This window comes from Polyodon spathula, chromosome 4 (genome assembly GCF_017654505.1).
Source record: "Polyodon spathula isolate WHYD16114869_AA chromosome 4, ASM1765450v1, whole genome shotgun sequence".
NCBI lineage: Eukaryota > Metazoa > Chordata > Actinopteri > Acipenseriformes > Polyodontidae > Polyodon > Polyodon spathula.
The window spans coordinates 94,445,730-94,460,489 of NC_054537.1; the positions used below are offsets into that span (position 1 = coordinate 94,445,730).

Genomic DNA, 14,760 nt, shown 5'->3' on the forward strand with positions numbered 1-14,760 from the left:
AGATCTCAGATAAGGGATGCTAACAGGAGATCTCAGATAAGGGATGCTAACAGGAGATCTCAGATAGGGATGCTAACAGGAGATCTCAGATAGGGATGCTAACAGGAGATCTCAGAAAGGGATGCTAACAGGAGATCTCAGAAAGGGATGCTAACAGGAGATCTCAGATGGGGATGCTAACAGGAGATCTCAGATAGGGATGCTAACAGGAGATCTCAGATAGGGATGCTAACAGGAGATCTCAGATAGGGATGCTAACAGGAGATCTCAGATAGGGGATGCTAACAGGAGATCTCAGATAGGGGATGCTAACAGGAGATCTCAGATAAGGGATGCTAACAGGAGATCTCAGATAGGGATGCTAACAGGAGATCTCAGATAGGGGATGCTAACAGGAGATCTCAGATAAGGGATGCTAACAGGAGATCTCGGATAAGGCATGCTAACACGAGATCTGTCTCACATTTTCATTCAGCACATTGAGGTGTGGCTGAGCTCCCCTCGAGACTTAGAACGGGAGAGGGCAGTAAAGGCCACCTCTGAACTGCTGGAGTTTTACCTGGAGAATCTGAACGTCAAGGTGAGTGAGTCGCCATTGAATAACCAGCCATTCCCAAGCCCTGTCTGTCTTTGCATGAAGGTAACCCTGTACTTGTTGTTTGTTTTGTTTTTTTTACCCAATAGAATATGATATCATTCCATAACCTGGGTGCACTGCTTGGTCGCTTAGCTCCGAGAGGCTCAGACCCACAGTCCAGTGTGCGCAAGGAGGCCATGGACTGCATATACACACTGTTGTACATCCAGCTGCGCTATGAAGGTAAGGACTGCATATGCACACTGCTGTACCCCCAGCTGTGCTATGAAGGTAAGAACTGCAACACATGGGTCTTCACTGGCTGTGGAGAGGAACGGCTGCACATTCTGAACAGACATTCTGAACAGACTGCATGTATTTGTTTGTTTATTGTAGGGTATGCACTTGACTATCAAGATGAATCGGTAGAAAGCCTGATAATGCTTAGGGACAAGCTGGACAATCCAGACCACGCCGTCCTGTACCGGACCTGCTCTGAGCTCACCAAGGTAAGACATATTGTTCCTAGAAGTAATGTGTCACTGTAATATAGGGTTGGGGTCAATTCCTGTTTGTTTTTTGTGGTGTAACACTCCCCCCCCCCCCAATTCAAATTAATTTTTAAAAACAATTTCTAATTTCAATTCCCTTTTAATCAATTCCAGCCTGTCATGGATCTAAATTGTAACTGGCAGTAATTCTTTTGAAATTGGCTTCTCACAGTGGCAACACATTACTTTGATTGAAGCAGTTGAACAATCGCAACAATGATGTCTCTAAAATTGGGAATTGGTTTGAAAAAGGAATGGAATTAACCCCACCCTGATGCAGTAAATGCATGTGTGACATTAAGAGGATGCATTTGTTGTATTTTTGTATTATATTTATGCATTGATCTGTTAGATCATCAGCAAGCGCCTGCCTCAGCAGCAGTTGAACACCCTCATCTTCATGCTGTTTGAGGGGCTTGTGGATTCACAGCCCAACTGCGCCCGCGCTTCCAGTGTCGTCTTAAACACCATCCTGAAAACACGGGGGGCTGGTCTGCAAGACCTGGTAAGGGCGTACAAGAGCTTCTTCCATTCACTTATTCGTTTTCTGAACACAAACTGTCTGAATGCAAGTATACAGCTATGGCCAAAAAATTTAGCATCACAGATTTTAGGATTGAGACATAATTTATATGAACATAATTAAGGTATATCGTGTAACGTTGTTCAGTAGGTTTCATTTGACTTTATGAAGTTCATTGTTATTTAAGTACTGTGCCAAGTGTCGTCTTGCTGTTCATTTTGTTCAGGTTCCTGAAATCCTGGAGGTTCTGCACATTCGCCTCCAGGTGATTGCAGAGGAGCAGGTGAAGGTGGCTGTAGGGCAGTCCATTCTTATTCTGGCCACGCAACACCTCAACACAGTCGTCAATACCCTGATCTCCTACCCACTGCCCTTCGACAAGTAAGATTCAAAAGCAAACCGTTTTATACCTCAGAAATATTTCTTAGTGCACATGGAACCCTGAAAAAATACTTTTTAGGGTTAGTTGCTGGAAATAGATTGACAAATAGGGGTTGTGTGTGCATGTGCGTGAAAGCTAGCACACCAGGGATGAAATGTGGTGTACTAGAAAACTTTGAGATTTGCAGAAAGAAACATGCTGTTGCTGCCAACCTATTTATTCGAGCCTGCATCCATAGCAAAAACAAAGAAAAAAAAAAAGGACGATCGCAAGCTTAGGAATGTAACATATGATCATTAGAATTGCTTGTGTAAGCATAGATGGATCTAACATGGTGGTTTTGATTTTATTTCAAGCTGGTCTTGTGAGATGTGGCTGGCTCTTGGTGCCGATAGCACTCTAGCTTCTCAGATCATGGAATTAATGATTGAGAAGCTGAATGTCATGGTCCCGTATGTGGAGAAGAAGGAGTCAATGCTGAGATCCAGCATGGCAAGAGTGGCAACTAGCCAACCCCTAGCTGTAAGTAACCCTAACCCTGAACCCGAAACCATAACCTGGCAGTAAGTAACCGCAGAGCTGAATATTGACGGGTTGGAGCCCACTAAAGCTGTCCTTGGATTATCCAGTGTTGCTTGTATACTCCTGTACTTATTGGGCACCATTGTTCTTGAACCCAGAATTAAAAGGAACACACCCCAGAATGAACCCAGTTGCAGGGAAGGGCACACATTGGAACAGCATGCTTATTGCAAGTGGTTTCCAAAAAGGGATTTTGGACAATGGAAATATAGCACAGTATATTGACATGACTTTAGCCTGTTTGTTTGACGTTGGGTGGGTGTGTGTGTGTGTGTGTGTGTATATATAGATACATAGATATAAAGTGCATACAATCTTTTCCTTGCCTTCTATCAGATGACTTGCGCACTGCGTGAAATTATGCTGAACGGCAAGACTTTGGCGGCTGTTTCAGGCATGTTTCCTCGCCTGTTCGGTGCCCTCCTGGTGCGTGTGGGCTCAAGCGTTGGGGTGCAGCTCCCCAAGGACATCAACAGCAACAGCATTGGCCTGGAGAGGAAACCCTCCAGCAAGACGGCTCTACACTTTGATGTCTGTGGGTGAGCAGCTACAGTGTTACACTAAAGTAGCACAGCGAGTGATGTGTTGCAGGGTCCTGCTGGGTTGCAGCACTGCTGGAAGGGAGAGAGCAGAGCATGGCCTGCATGCCTCCTTTGTAAGCAGACACGGTAGAGAGTAAATTAAGAAATACTCTCAGGTTGCCCTCGCACAGTGCATTCTGTATCCTCACACACTCACTCAGTCCTTCTACCTGTTCATTTTCATTCTGTTATCATATCCTCCCAACACACAGCATGGTCTCTTCCTATTCTAAGTGGGTTCCCTTGCTAATGAGTTCCTTTGTGTAATGGTTTTCTATGTGTGCCTCTCCCCAGTGTTGCAGTGGAGGCACTGCGTATACTACTGGCTCGAGCCCAGCTCGACGATGTGGTTAAACCGTTGGATCAGGATGGAGTTTGGGAGCAGATGAAGGACCCGCAGCAACATGCCGCCGGGGTCACTCTCCTGGCCAGGTACAGGAATCGAGTTCATAATGTGAAAAACTGGTTTTTATAAAAGGCTGGAGCCATAGAAGAAAAGAGCTTGGATTGAGCCTGGAGGTGCCCTGTACACTCTGTTCTTGTGTTCTTCTTTTAAACAGAGCCATGGCTAAGCATGCAGGCCCTCGACTTCCTGAAATTGTGGAAAGCCTCTGTCCAAGCCTGAGCAATATCTATGAATGCCAGAGAATTACAGTGACGGCATTCTTCTCAGAGGTGAGTTTACAGCAAGTACATCATGTTGAACTAGATTCCATTACAATTCAATACAGACACTTTGTGGGGTGCCGTGATCCCCCCCCAACCCCCAAGGTTATCCCAACCATCTTGATTGGGAGTGGGCCGTGTACCTCACAAAGTAGCACACAAATCCAGGATTTGTTACCTGAAAATGTATCCACTTGCCCCCATGTGTGTGCTGTTTGCTGATTTTATTTATGTTCTACACCAGGATTACAGATTTTTCCCATAAATTTATATAAAATGCAAAGTGGGAAAGGGGTTACATACTTCTGTTTTTCATGTGTGTATGAACTGAGCCTGCTTTAATTTTTGTGTTGAAGTACGGGAGTGTTCGTCGTCATGCACTGCAATGTTAAAGTTCTCTCTCTTTCCAAGCTGCTGAACCACCACGTTGTGTCGGAGCTGATGATGATGGATGTGCTCATGAACAGCATGATGGAGAGGATATCGGACCCCTCGAGCACCACACGCATGCTGTCTGTCCGGGGTCTGGGCAACATGGCTGTGGGCTCTCCAGAGAAGGTAGGGAACAGCCTTTTAAATCTGTGTCAGCAGGAGAATAAGACCGAACAAAGTAGTTCTAACTGACTGTCTGAGGTAATCTAACAAAACGCAGTGTGCGTTATGGACAGGGAAAAGTTCTGTCTTCTTTAAATAAAGATAGGTCTAATTTGTATTGAGACACTGGACTCTTAAAGATGAAAGTAGGTTTTAGTTTATATAATTTTAGGTAACTCTAGATCGGTTATTAAGGCGTGATCGGTTATTATTAAGGCATACTGTCTGGAGAAGATGTGTTCACCACTACGTGGAAATAAATAATTGCACTTCTGCCCCCAGGTTAACAAGTACGCCAAAGAGCTGCTCGCTGCAATGAGCTCAGGAATGGAGGAGAGGGATGATCCCAGCAAGCAGATTGCATTAGAAGCCATGTCTGGCCTCTCAAAGGTCCTTGTGTACCTGGACAAGAAGAACGTTCAGCTGCTTGTGGTCTACATCTTCATGAAGATCAAGCCTTTCTTGGAGAGTGTAAGCTGTTACTGTGCATCCATCAGTGTGACTCCCTGTGCAACACCTACATTCAGTATCCCTGAATAGATTGAATCTAGCTTTTTTTGTTTGTTTTTCAGGAGAATGATGAGATCCGTTCTACGTCCATCACCCTGTTAGGAAACCTCTCGAAGTTTGGATCAGGAGAACCTGTCTTTAAGGACCAGATCCACAATGTCCTGGTCAGCCTCTTGCTGCACCTCAATGACCCAAGCCCAGAGGTTGTTAAGGTAGGGCCAGGCTTTTCTTTCAATGGTAACATTGTAGAGTACTAAAAGTGGCAAATTGGTCATGGGCCATGTCATGTGATGAGAGTTGTGTGTAACTTTTCAGCAGCTTTCATCAAAAAAGTAGAAGGATCTCGGTGACTTCACAAGGGGGGCATGATAGTAAGGGCCCATGCAAATGCCCTGAAGACAGCGGCTGCACGGACAAGTATGTCTCCTTGGTGCTCCTGGGTCTGGGCAGTGCACAGGGAGCTGTACCATGTGTGTGATTTTAAAGTCCTTTCTAGTTTTTTTGGCCATTCAGTCAATGAAGACCAGTATTGTAGACAACTAACTGGTGTCTTTGATAGAGACTATGTGGAAGTAGAATGAATGATACTTGTGTGTGTGTGTGTGTGTGTGTTTGTCTCTCCCCCACCCCAGGCATGCAAGTTTGCTATGCGGGAGTGTGCCCCAGTGGTTGGCTCCAGCCAGATCACAACGATGTTTCAGAACCACCTGCACGAGGACAGAGGACTTCACTACGGGGAATTTATCAATGACCTGACCAAGTACATTGTGAGGGACTTATCACACCTTCCCCTTGCATTCATTGGTGGGAGTGTTTATTTGGAAAGGCCAGTTTAAATGATATCTTTAGAGATCCCCTTTCTTTAACTTCTTGTTAGTTTTGAAAGGAATGCCATGTTAATTTCAATGTATTTTATTTATACAATTCTTTTTAATAGTTAGTGTTAGAATAGAACACTAATAGAATTAGAATATTGAGTCAGTACTTTTTTTTAATAATTTTTACCCAGCGTACATCTAAATTTTTTTTCTTCATTGTTTACAAATGTTGAATTGTTTTATATTCTCAGATTCAGGACTTCCCAAGCATGCTGAACTTTTACCATATCACCGTCATTCAGTTCTTCAAGAGTAACTGGGCTGAGGTCAGAGCTAGTGCTGCAATGTTTATAGGTGAGGAAATGCATTCCTACAGAAGGTGCATGTGTAAGCTGTATTTCACTTGCAATTCTCTTCAATTTCCACTCTGCTCTGGAACTAGCCAAACACGAATACTTTATTACACACATCACTGCTCTGGCCTCCCATCCGCGTCAGCTCTTCTCAACCCTCAATAAGTTACTCCGTCCCCCTCCCTCATCCCAATCTCCATCCCTCCCAACCCTCACTGCTAGCGATCTCGCTGACTACTTCACCACTAAAATCAGTACTATTCACCTACACCTCCTGACTCTCCCTCAGACTAGCCCCTGCCCCCAGCTTCCCATTCCATTTCTCTACACTCCTTGATCATCTAGCCACTTGCGTCTATCGCACTATATATCCGCCAATTCCCTCTACCCACAATTTCAATCTGGCATCCGTCCCTCCCATTCCACCGAGACTGCCCTCCTCACTCTCCAGAATCATGTGGCCAACTCCTCCCACGCTGGCCTCTTCTCCAATTCTCATTCTCCTTGCCTTCCCTCTGCTTTTGACACAGTCAGTCAGCCCATTCTCCTCTCCACTCTTTCCAACCTCGGTATCTCTGGCACACCCCTTGCCTGGTTACAGTCATACCTATCCCCCCCCCCCCTCCCCCCTCTGACTGTCTGTGTCCCCAGAGTTCTGTCCCGGGACCCTTGCAATTCTCCCTGTACACCTCACCCATTGAAGCTCTTATTTCCTCTTAACTTCCACCATCCACTTCTTTGCTCTTTTCATTTCCCTCCTTTACCCCCCACCTTGCCGCCAGTATATCACCTTGCTTGGTTGCTATCAAATCCTGAAATCCCATCAAAAAATGAAATCCTTTTCCTCCCCTCTCCAATTTTTTCCCCACCATCTCATTCCCTCCCTTGTCCCTTATTCTGTCCCTCTCGGCTTGTAACCTCTGTGTCATCTTCGACTCTGCCCTCTCCCTTTCTGACCATATCTCGGCCATAACACGCACCTGCCGTTTCCACTTATTCAACATCTGCAAAATATGCCCCTCCATTTCCTATTCTGCTTCTAAACTCCTGGTCTACCCATCTCGATTACTGTAATTCCCTCCTACTTGACCTCTCCTCCTACGCCTTCACACCATTACAACAAATTCAAAACACCTCTGCCTGTATCATATTCAACCTCCCCCACTCCTTCCATACCCCCCTCTCCTCCTCCAGCTACACTGGCTCCCTGTCTATTATCATTGCCTGTTCAAATTCCTTACCCTTGTGTATTAATCTCTCTGTGGTCTTGCCCCACCTTAACTGGCTGCACTGATCACCTGCTATGTTCCCCCATGTCCCTTACGCTCCCAATCCCTGTTGTCACTCTCTGTCTCACCCTCGCCCTGTGCCCAGTCCCGTTTCTGTTCCTTTTCCCTTCTTGCTCCCCTTCGTTGGGATAAACTCCCACTTATCATAAAACAGTCACCCACACTACGTATTTTCCGCTCCTCCCCCTAGCCCATCCTACTAATTCTCCTGGTCCCTGACCTGTTATGACCCTGCTTGCTGACCCTGACCTAGCCTCTGGCCCTTTACTTTCACACTCGCAACTCATTTGTATCTCCCCACCCTAGCCCAATAACTTACTTTCTTTCCTCACCCATTTTTCTTGGTTGTATTATTTTGTTTAAATTTGTAAAGCGCCTTGGTTAAGGCACTATAGAAATGTAAGTAAATGCAAAAATAAATAAAAATCCATGTTTATTGAAATATTTCATTTTCACCTATTAGGGTTTCTGCTTGGAAACCTTCCAGAAGATTATTTCTCGCACATGAACATGGGAAACGTCACCAAGGGTATGTTTTCTGAAAGGGAAGGGTGTTGGTGTGTTCCTGTGGGGTTGGGGTGAAGGTACAGTAAGTTCAGCATTGATTTGATGTGAAAACTTAAATGTTGTATGGTTTTGTGTCAAGCACTGCAGGACAGTCCACTGACACAGCAGTGTTAACTGTAGGACCGGACAGTCCACGGACACAGCAGTGTTAACTGTAGGACAGGACAGTCCATGGACACAGCAGTGTTAACTGTAGGGCGGGTGCTTTTGTTTTCCAGACCCCATTATCTGTTCATCTGGTTCTTTTTGTTTTTTTCTTTTGTTTAGGTCTTGTACTTCTGCTCCAAGATCCTGAGCCCTTGGTCAGGGCGAAGGCTGCAGAAGCCATGGGCCGATTCCATCAGTTTTAAACCAGCAGTTTTCAAACCATCGAATTGCATATCTGTTACAGCATCCGCCAAAAACAGACCCTGACTAGATATTCAGAAAAGCACATGCTCTTCCCCATCTCAACCTCCAGAACTGTGGAAGAAAAGAACTGGGTCTGGGAAGGAGGATAAATACATGGTATAAAGATGGCAATAAGAGTGGTTGACTATTCATTCATTTTACGGTGGCTCTTTTCTTTTTCTTCTCTTCCCTCACTGATTCATTCTGAATGCTGTGAGCTTCCCAGCGATGTCAAGTGCCAGATCTGTTTGCTACAGACTTAATTTTTGTTACTATCCCAACAGTTCCTGTGTTATGGTAACGAGGGAACCTGCATTGGAAGTGGGGTCAGTAGCAGTAACCTATATGTAAAAGATGTCTTTGTATCAAGATAAGTGGAGTTTAACCTTCATCCCCCCCCCCCCCCCCCCCTTCCCAACCACTGTGATAAGTGTTCCCACATTGAGAATGTTTGCACTGCTGTGACTGCATCAGGTGTTGCGTATGTATGCTTTGCCTGTCAAGGGTCATTGCTTATGTCCTGTTCAGTTCTGTCTTGCATGTGTATATAACCAAACCATATACAGCGCTTATGATGCAAGACTGTATATCGAGAGTGCTTGGGTGTCAAGCAAGATGATCTGAAGTGAAGTCAGTATGGAATGGGGTTTTACTCCCATGGAATTGAAACTGAGCAAGCTCATCTGATAAAGGGCTTTTATCCCTGGTGATTAAATTGGAGGCTTGCTGTATGTAGACGGCAATACATAGGATGCATAATATAAATAACTAAGCAAAAATTACAGGCATTCCTTTGCACGAGTACCACATGGTTTCATATGCTAGGTCATCTTACGCTACTTTTTAAAGTGAACTGGCATCTGGTTACATCTTAGGTAGTTTTACTTGATGCGGATGTAGGTCATTGGGACATGTGCATTCCATGGCTCCAATCATGTGTTGTGTTTTTTATGTCCTTGGCAGGCCGGATGTGTGTTTTGCTTATATTCTGTGTTTGATTTCATCATCGGTCATGGTCAGAAATGAGTTCTAGTCTGGCTTAAAATCATGTAGCTCCTTGTAGCGTGAATATGGGCACTGCCAGAAGATAGAGGCACACAAAAACACAGCTGCTAGGCCCCTGTGCTAAGGAATGGTGTGGTGTATGTAATTAAAATATTATACGGGACATATACAGTATTGTCAATGTACAATCACTATACATATAACAAAAAAAGAACCTGCAGCTTTCTACATTCAGCATTATTGATTTAGTGGGTTTTTTTCATACTCTATGGTTTAGGGTTATATATTTTTTGCTTGTACTTTAAGGGGTAAGGGTCTTGTCAGTGATCTTTCAGTAATGTGTTGGTTCCTTTATATATTTCTGAGGCTCACTGCTACTTTTACTGTACTGTTTGTGCCTCATGTTTACTGATCATTAAGAAAAGAGGTACAAACAGCACTGAGTGTACCAATCTGATTTCGTAGCACGATAGCTGTCTCAAGTGTAAAATAAAGGCGGTTGTAAATTGATTTACATTGTAACTGCATAGTTCACTGTGTTTGGCGCTACGGTTTCATTAGATTGTACATCTGTTACAGTCCCAGCTGGGTGGCAAGTACAGGTTAACATTTAAAGATATCTCTAAATTGCTTTTCCAGCACCAATATCTTGCAGCTCAGATATTTAACAGTTGCTTTCAGAATACACACACATAATGAAAGTGTGAATCCGTTTCAATTTGTTTGTTCCCTGAATGTAATGTACATGGTGGTTGTGTGTGGGTATGTGAGTGTGATGTTGAATTGTACTGGTACCTCGTGGTCGTGCCTCATGATTGTACATCATTAAATTAATAAAATATCGAGGCTGGTCCTGTGCATGAGACCAATTATTACAGTACCATGTGCATGCTTACACATTGTAAGAGAACTCTCACTGTGCAACATTCAGCGTGAGCAGTATATTCATGTTATAGTATTTGGGTTCTACGCTTATCAAAAACACCTTCGCATACCATAGGTTACTATATAGAATACTGTGCATGGTACACAAGGTATGTAACCAAAGGCTACACAGTCCTACACCCTATTTATAAATTGCATTACCCTTATTTTGATAACACTGTCTTGTAGCCAAGGGTGTACAGCAATTGGTCCTGTCTTTGAACAATGCATGTGCGACTCACCCTTTTATTGCACAGTAGAATTGTATTGGACTTTTCTCTAAACGAGTCATATTCTAATGTAAAATGGAATCTGCATTCACAGATGACAAGGTAAATTTATTTGAATACAACATATGGTCGCTGTATTGAATCGCATGGTTACAGAGCCAGAGAGCAGGATCATGGTCCTTGAATGCTGAATCTATGATTCAAAACAAACAAATACATAGAGCATAGATTATCCCTTATAATCCAGTGATCATATTGTATAGATACAAATAGAAAACATATATACAAATGATGTTCTATACTATAAATTGTCTCAGACACGCATGTATTAAACGAATAGATGACTGCTTGTGCAGTGACTGGAATCTGGGTTAAAATGACAGTATTAGTCAATATTGAGATTTGGCTCATTGTCCATAACACACACTGATTAAAAACAAGAGATCAAGGGGTAGTGTTTCACTCTGATTGTGGGAGGCATTTCATGAAGGCATTGTGAAACTACTGTGTGAATGAGTTTAATTTCCTGAGTGGTGCATTAACAGTTTGCCTGTGGTATGTTTAGATGATGATATTTTCTTCATAGATTGAGAGGAGGAGTAGGATTCCCCACCCACTCAGCAGTCCCAGGTTGTGCAAGAAAAATATGAGCCAGGGCCTCATAGTGTCAACATGCATTATTGTTGGGAGCTGGAAAGAGAAGACATGACAAGAAAATATCAGCATTAAAACCTTTATCATAATATACCAGGACCAGTAAGAGAGCACTCATCTTCATTATAACCTTTATCATGCTAAAACATAGATCCGAACCAGTAAGAGATCACTCGTCTTCATTATAACCTTTATCATGCTAAAACATAGAGCCGAACCAGTAAGAGATCGCTCGTCTTCATTATAACCTTTATCATGCGAAAACAGATCCGAACCAGTAAGAGATCGCTCGTCTTCATTACAACCTTTATCATGCGAAAACATAGATCCGAACCAGTAAGAGATCACTCGTCTTCATTATAACCTTTATCGTGCGAAAATGTAGAACAAAGGTTAGCCTTACATCATGTTTAGCTAAAAGCTTAAATAAAGAACTGAGAAAAAATAGACTGTACCCCAGCAGACAATCACAGAAGTATGTGCTTTGGGAATATTAAATTAGAATTCTGCATTCTGAAACAAATGACTCGGTGATGAAACCGCTCTTCTGTCCCATTCAAAGTTAGAAACAAGAATGCTGGTTGTCGATGTTCAGTGAAAATGTCACACCCCAGCCAAGGTTTGCCCTATAGGAGTGGATAATAGACCTTTGTGTTAGTTATCTTATTCCAAAAGCACAAGAAAACGGTTTAGCCTACCATATCTGCTAAGGCCACATACAAGAAGAGTCCAGCCGTGACTGTGAAAATCCACTGCTGGGCGAGCTGATCGGCTGACACGGACAGGGCGATGTAGAGCCCGACAAAGGACGTGAGCGCGCTGCCGAAGTTCAGCAGGACCGCTTGCTTTATGCTCACCCCAGAATGGAGGAGAACTGCAAAGTCACCTGAGAGAGAAAAGGGGAAGCAGAGGAACAGAGCTGTACGTTACATTGCAGCATCGAACACATGGCAACTTCTACCCTGATGAGGGCTACAATGGAAAGTGTAATTAGACTAATAACACTGGGTGTGTTTAATAAGTAAGCACCTTTTGCAATTTTGAGATTCCTTTTTCGAGATTTTTTTTTCCCCACACACTGTTTATTTGAACAGTTCGGGTAGACCAGATTAATCAATCAAAGCCCACAAGTGTGACCAATCAATTTATAACCCCTCATTTTACAGGATATATGTATGTGTGTGTGTAAAACACGTGTGAGAATAAGTTTTCATGGACAAACCATGTTATTTGTGTGAAAAATAACACGCGTTAAGTAACTGAGTGGCTTACCAGTGTAGTGTCGAATTCTGTTCCCCGTGCTCATTGTGTGCATGTGCAGAGCTGTTTTAACCTGTCGCTACACGTGCTCTGCTGATTGTGTCAAAGCGATGGCGATGCAGCAGCTCCTGAGGGAACGCACAGCAGCTGCCATTGATGAGCAGCTCCTGAGATAAACAGGAAGTGAACTCCATACTTTTTAAATAATGCACCAAAAATACACAACGTAACATTGAAAGAGTATGTTGAAAAGCACGCAGATTGTGATTTATTGTATTATATCGACAAGGCAGCAATGCAAAAAAGCTGGCAAGCCCATAAAACACATGCTTGTTAATAAATACGTGCTCTTTCATGAGGAGTACACATATCTTTGTTCATTTGCCATCACACTGCTTACAATGTTTGGAATCACTTCTATTAGTGTGCTGGGGTAAAACATTTTGTTAAAGAGAAACATGTTTATGTATATGTATTTCCAGCAGGCATTTATAAACACTGCATAACCTATAATGCAAGGATTCTCAAACCCGGTCCAGGGGACCTCCTGTCTCTCAATTACCTAACTAAACCCTTAATTAAACTGATAATTGACTTAATTAGACCTTTTTAATTGTTTTCAGCTCTTAAACAGTTGCAACGTTCAAGTTACTTATACAATGTTATAGCTAACTTGAAATCTGCAACTGTTCAATTAAGGGTCTAGTTAAGTAATTGAGAGCTTGGTTGGAATGAAAACCAGCAGACACAGGGGGTCCCCAGGACTGAGTTTGAGAAGCCCTGCTATAATGGGACTCTTGTATTGAAAAACCAAGGAGAATCATTATTCACGACTGGATGTGCTGTGTATTGCAGCTGTGGAAAATGGTTCCCCCTAGGAAGTGCACATTCTAGGGCACTTGGAAATGTAAAACTCACATTGTCCACTTCTGATGTTCCAGCAGACATTTATAAACACTGCATAGCCAATAATGTGACACTTTTAGAAGAAGACAGCTGCAATATAAAGTATATCCAGCCATGAAAATGGGTTATGCAGTGTTTATAAATGCTTGCTGGAATGCTGGGAGTGGACAGTGTGCCTTTTACATTTCCAAGTGCCCTAGAACAGGGTTTCCAATCCTGGTCCTGGGGACCCCCTGTGGCTTCTGGTTTTCATTCCAACTGAGCTCTCAATTACTTAATTAAACCCTTAATTGAACTAAATGTGCTTAATTAGACCTTTTTAATTGTTCTCAGCTCCTAAAAAGTTGCCAAGTTACTTATAAAATTGTATAGCTAACATGAAATCTCCAACTGTTTAAAATCTGAAAACAATTAAAAAGGTCTAATTAAGCACATTATTAGTTCAGTTAAGGGTTCAATTACCATAAGTAATTAAGAGCTCAGTTGGATTGAAAACAAGAAGACACAGGGGGTCCCCCAGACCAGGACTGGAAAACCCTGCCCTAGAAGACGCACTTCCTAGGGGAACCATTTTCCACAGCTGTAATATAAAGCACAGCCAGCCGTGAGAAATAGTTTACCCTATGGCTTCTTGATAAATGAGTCACATTATTGGCCATGCAGAGTTGATCATATTTATTGGAACATAAGGAGTGGTCAGTGTGGATTTTATATTTTTAAGAGCCCCAAAAGACACACTACTGCTGGTTTTTGTTCAAACTGTTCCCTAAATTACTTAATTGGACCAATTAAGCGCTTATTAGAAGCTTAATTGGTCCTATGAATAAATTTAGTGTACATTTAGAACAAAAACCAGGAGGGACAGCGGCCATCCAGGACCAGGGTTGAGTAGCCCTGATCTAGGGGGACACCAGTCTCCACAGCTACAGTAAACAGTATGTCCTGTCATGGAAACATGTCCATTAGCCCGGGGCTGCACAATTCAAATTTCAGGTCTTATGGTAAAAAAAATATATACTATATATATATTATATATATATATATATAATATATATAAATCTAGACCACTTTCGCGCAGTTATTCATGATCATTCTGATCTGTGCTCTTTTCAATGTACTCTTTTTATGTTACGTTGTGTCTTTTTGATGTATTATTAAAACTTCAGGCAGTTGATTATTAAATCTGACCCTCATTTTTTATGAGTCGATATTTAACCTGTTATCTCGCAGTTGTACGTGTTGGACAGTTAAGAGATTTAAATGAACAGCATCCGTGTTTATGATGTCCTAATGCTGAACATTGGTACTTGCTACTCCTTCAGCTCAGGAGCTGCTAAGTCGCTGTGAACCCGCTTTGAAAAAATCAGCCGAGCCCCTGTTCAGCCTTGCACATGCGCA

General features: G+C 42.8%; 2 protein-coding genes across 6 annotated transcripts in view; one reads left to right on the top strand and one right to left on the bottom strand.

Annotated features, from left to right (window-relative positions):
* Window positions 1–9,898, top strand: part of mroh1 (maestro heat-like repeat family member 1) — a 46,956-nt gene extending 37,058 nt beyond the window's left edge. For 3 of the 5 annotated variants that reach the window (XM_041249159.1, XM_041249161.1, XM_041249160.1), the window contains 16 exons: window positions 476–580; window positions 685–820; window positions 974–1,086; window positions 1,481–1,633; window positions 1,878–2,032; window positions 2,390–2,555; window positions 2,952–3,154; window positions 3,491–3,628; window positions 3,757–3,871; window positions 4,274–4,420; window positions 4,739–4,927; window positions 5,029–5,178; window positions 5,599–5,733; window positions 6,036–6,138; window positions 7,890–7,955; window positions 8,261–9,898. In XM_041249159.1, coding sequence (XP_041105093.1) covers window positions 476–580; window positions 685–820; window positions 974–1,086; window positions 1,481–1,633; window positions 1,878–2,032; window positions 2,390–2,555; window positions 2,952–3,154; window positions 3,491–3,628; window positions 3,757–3,871; window positions 4,274–4,420; window positions 4,739–4,927; window positions 5,029–5,178; window positions 5,599–5,733; window positions 6,036–6,138; window positions 7,890–7,955; window positions 8,261–8,343 — 2,157 coding nt within the window. In that variant the 3' untranslated portion in view covers window positions 8,344–9,898. Of the gene's footprint in view, window positions 1–475; window positions 581–684; window positions 821–973; window positions 1,087–1,480; window positions 1,634–1,877; window positions 2,033–2,389; window positions 2,556–2,951; window positions 3,155–3,490; window positions 3,629–3,756; window positions 3,872–4,273; window positions 4,421–4,738; window positions 4,928–5,028; window positions 5,179–5,281; window positions 5,384–5,598; window positions 5,734–6,035; window positions 6,139–7,889; window positions 7,956–8,260 lie in introns of those variants that run through there. The other 2 variants (XR_005950203.1, XR_005950204.1) reach the window with 2 other exon arrangements.
* A 424-nt stretch (window positions 9,899–10,322) lies between these two features.
* Window positions 10,323–14,760, bottom strand: part of slc39a4 (solute carrier family 39 member 4) — a 21,761-nt gene continuing 17,323 nt past the window's right edge. The window contains exons 11-12 of the mRNA XM_041249162.1: window positions 11,895–12,082; window positions 10,323–11,232 (exon numbers count right to left, since the gene is read on the bottom strand). Coding sequence (XP_041105096.1) covers window positions 11,104–11,232; window positions 11,895–12,082 — 317 coding nt within the window. The 3' untranslated portion in view covers window positions 10,323–11,103. The remainder of the gene's footprint in view (window positions 11,233–11,894; window positions 12,083–14,760) is intronic.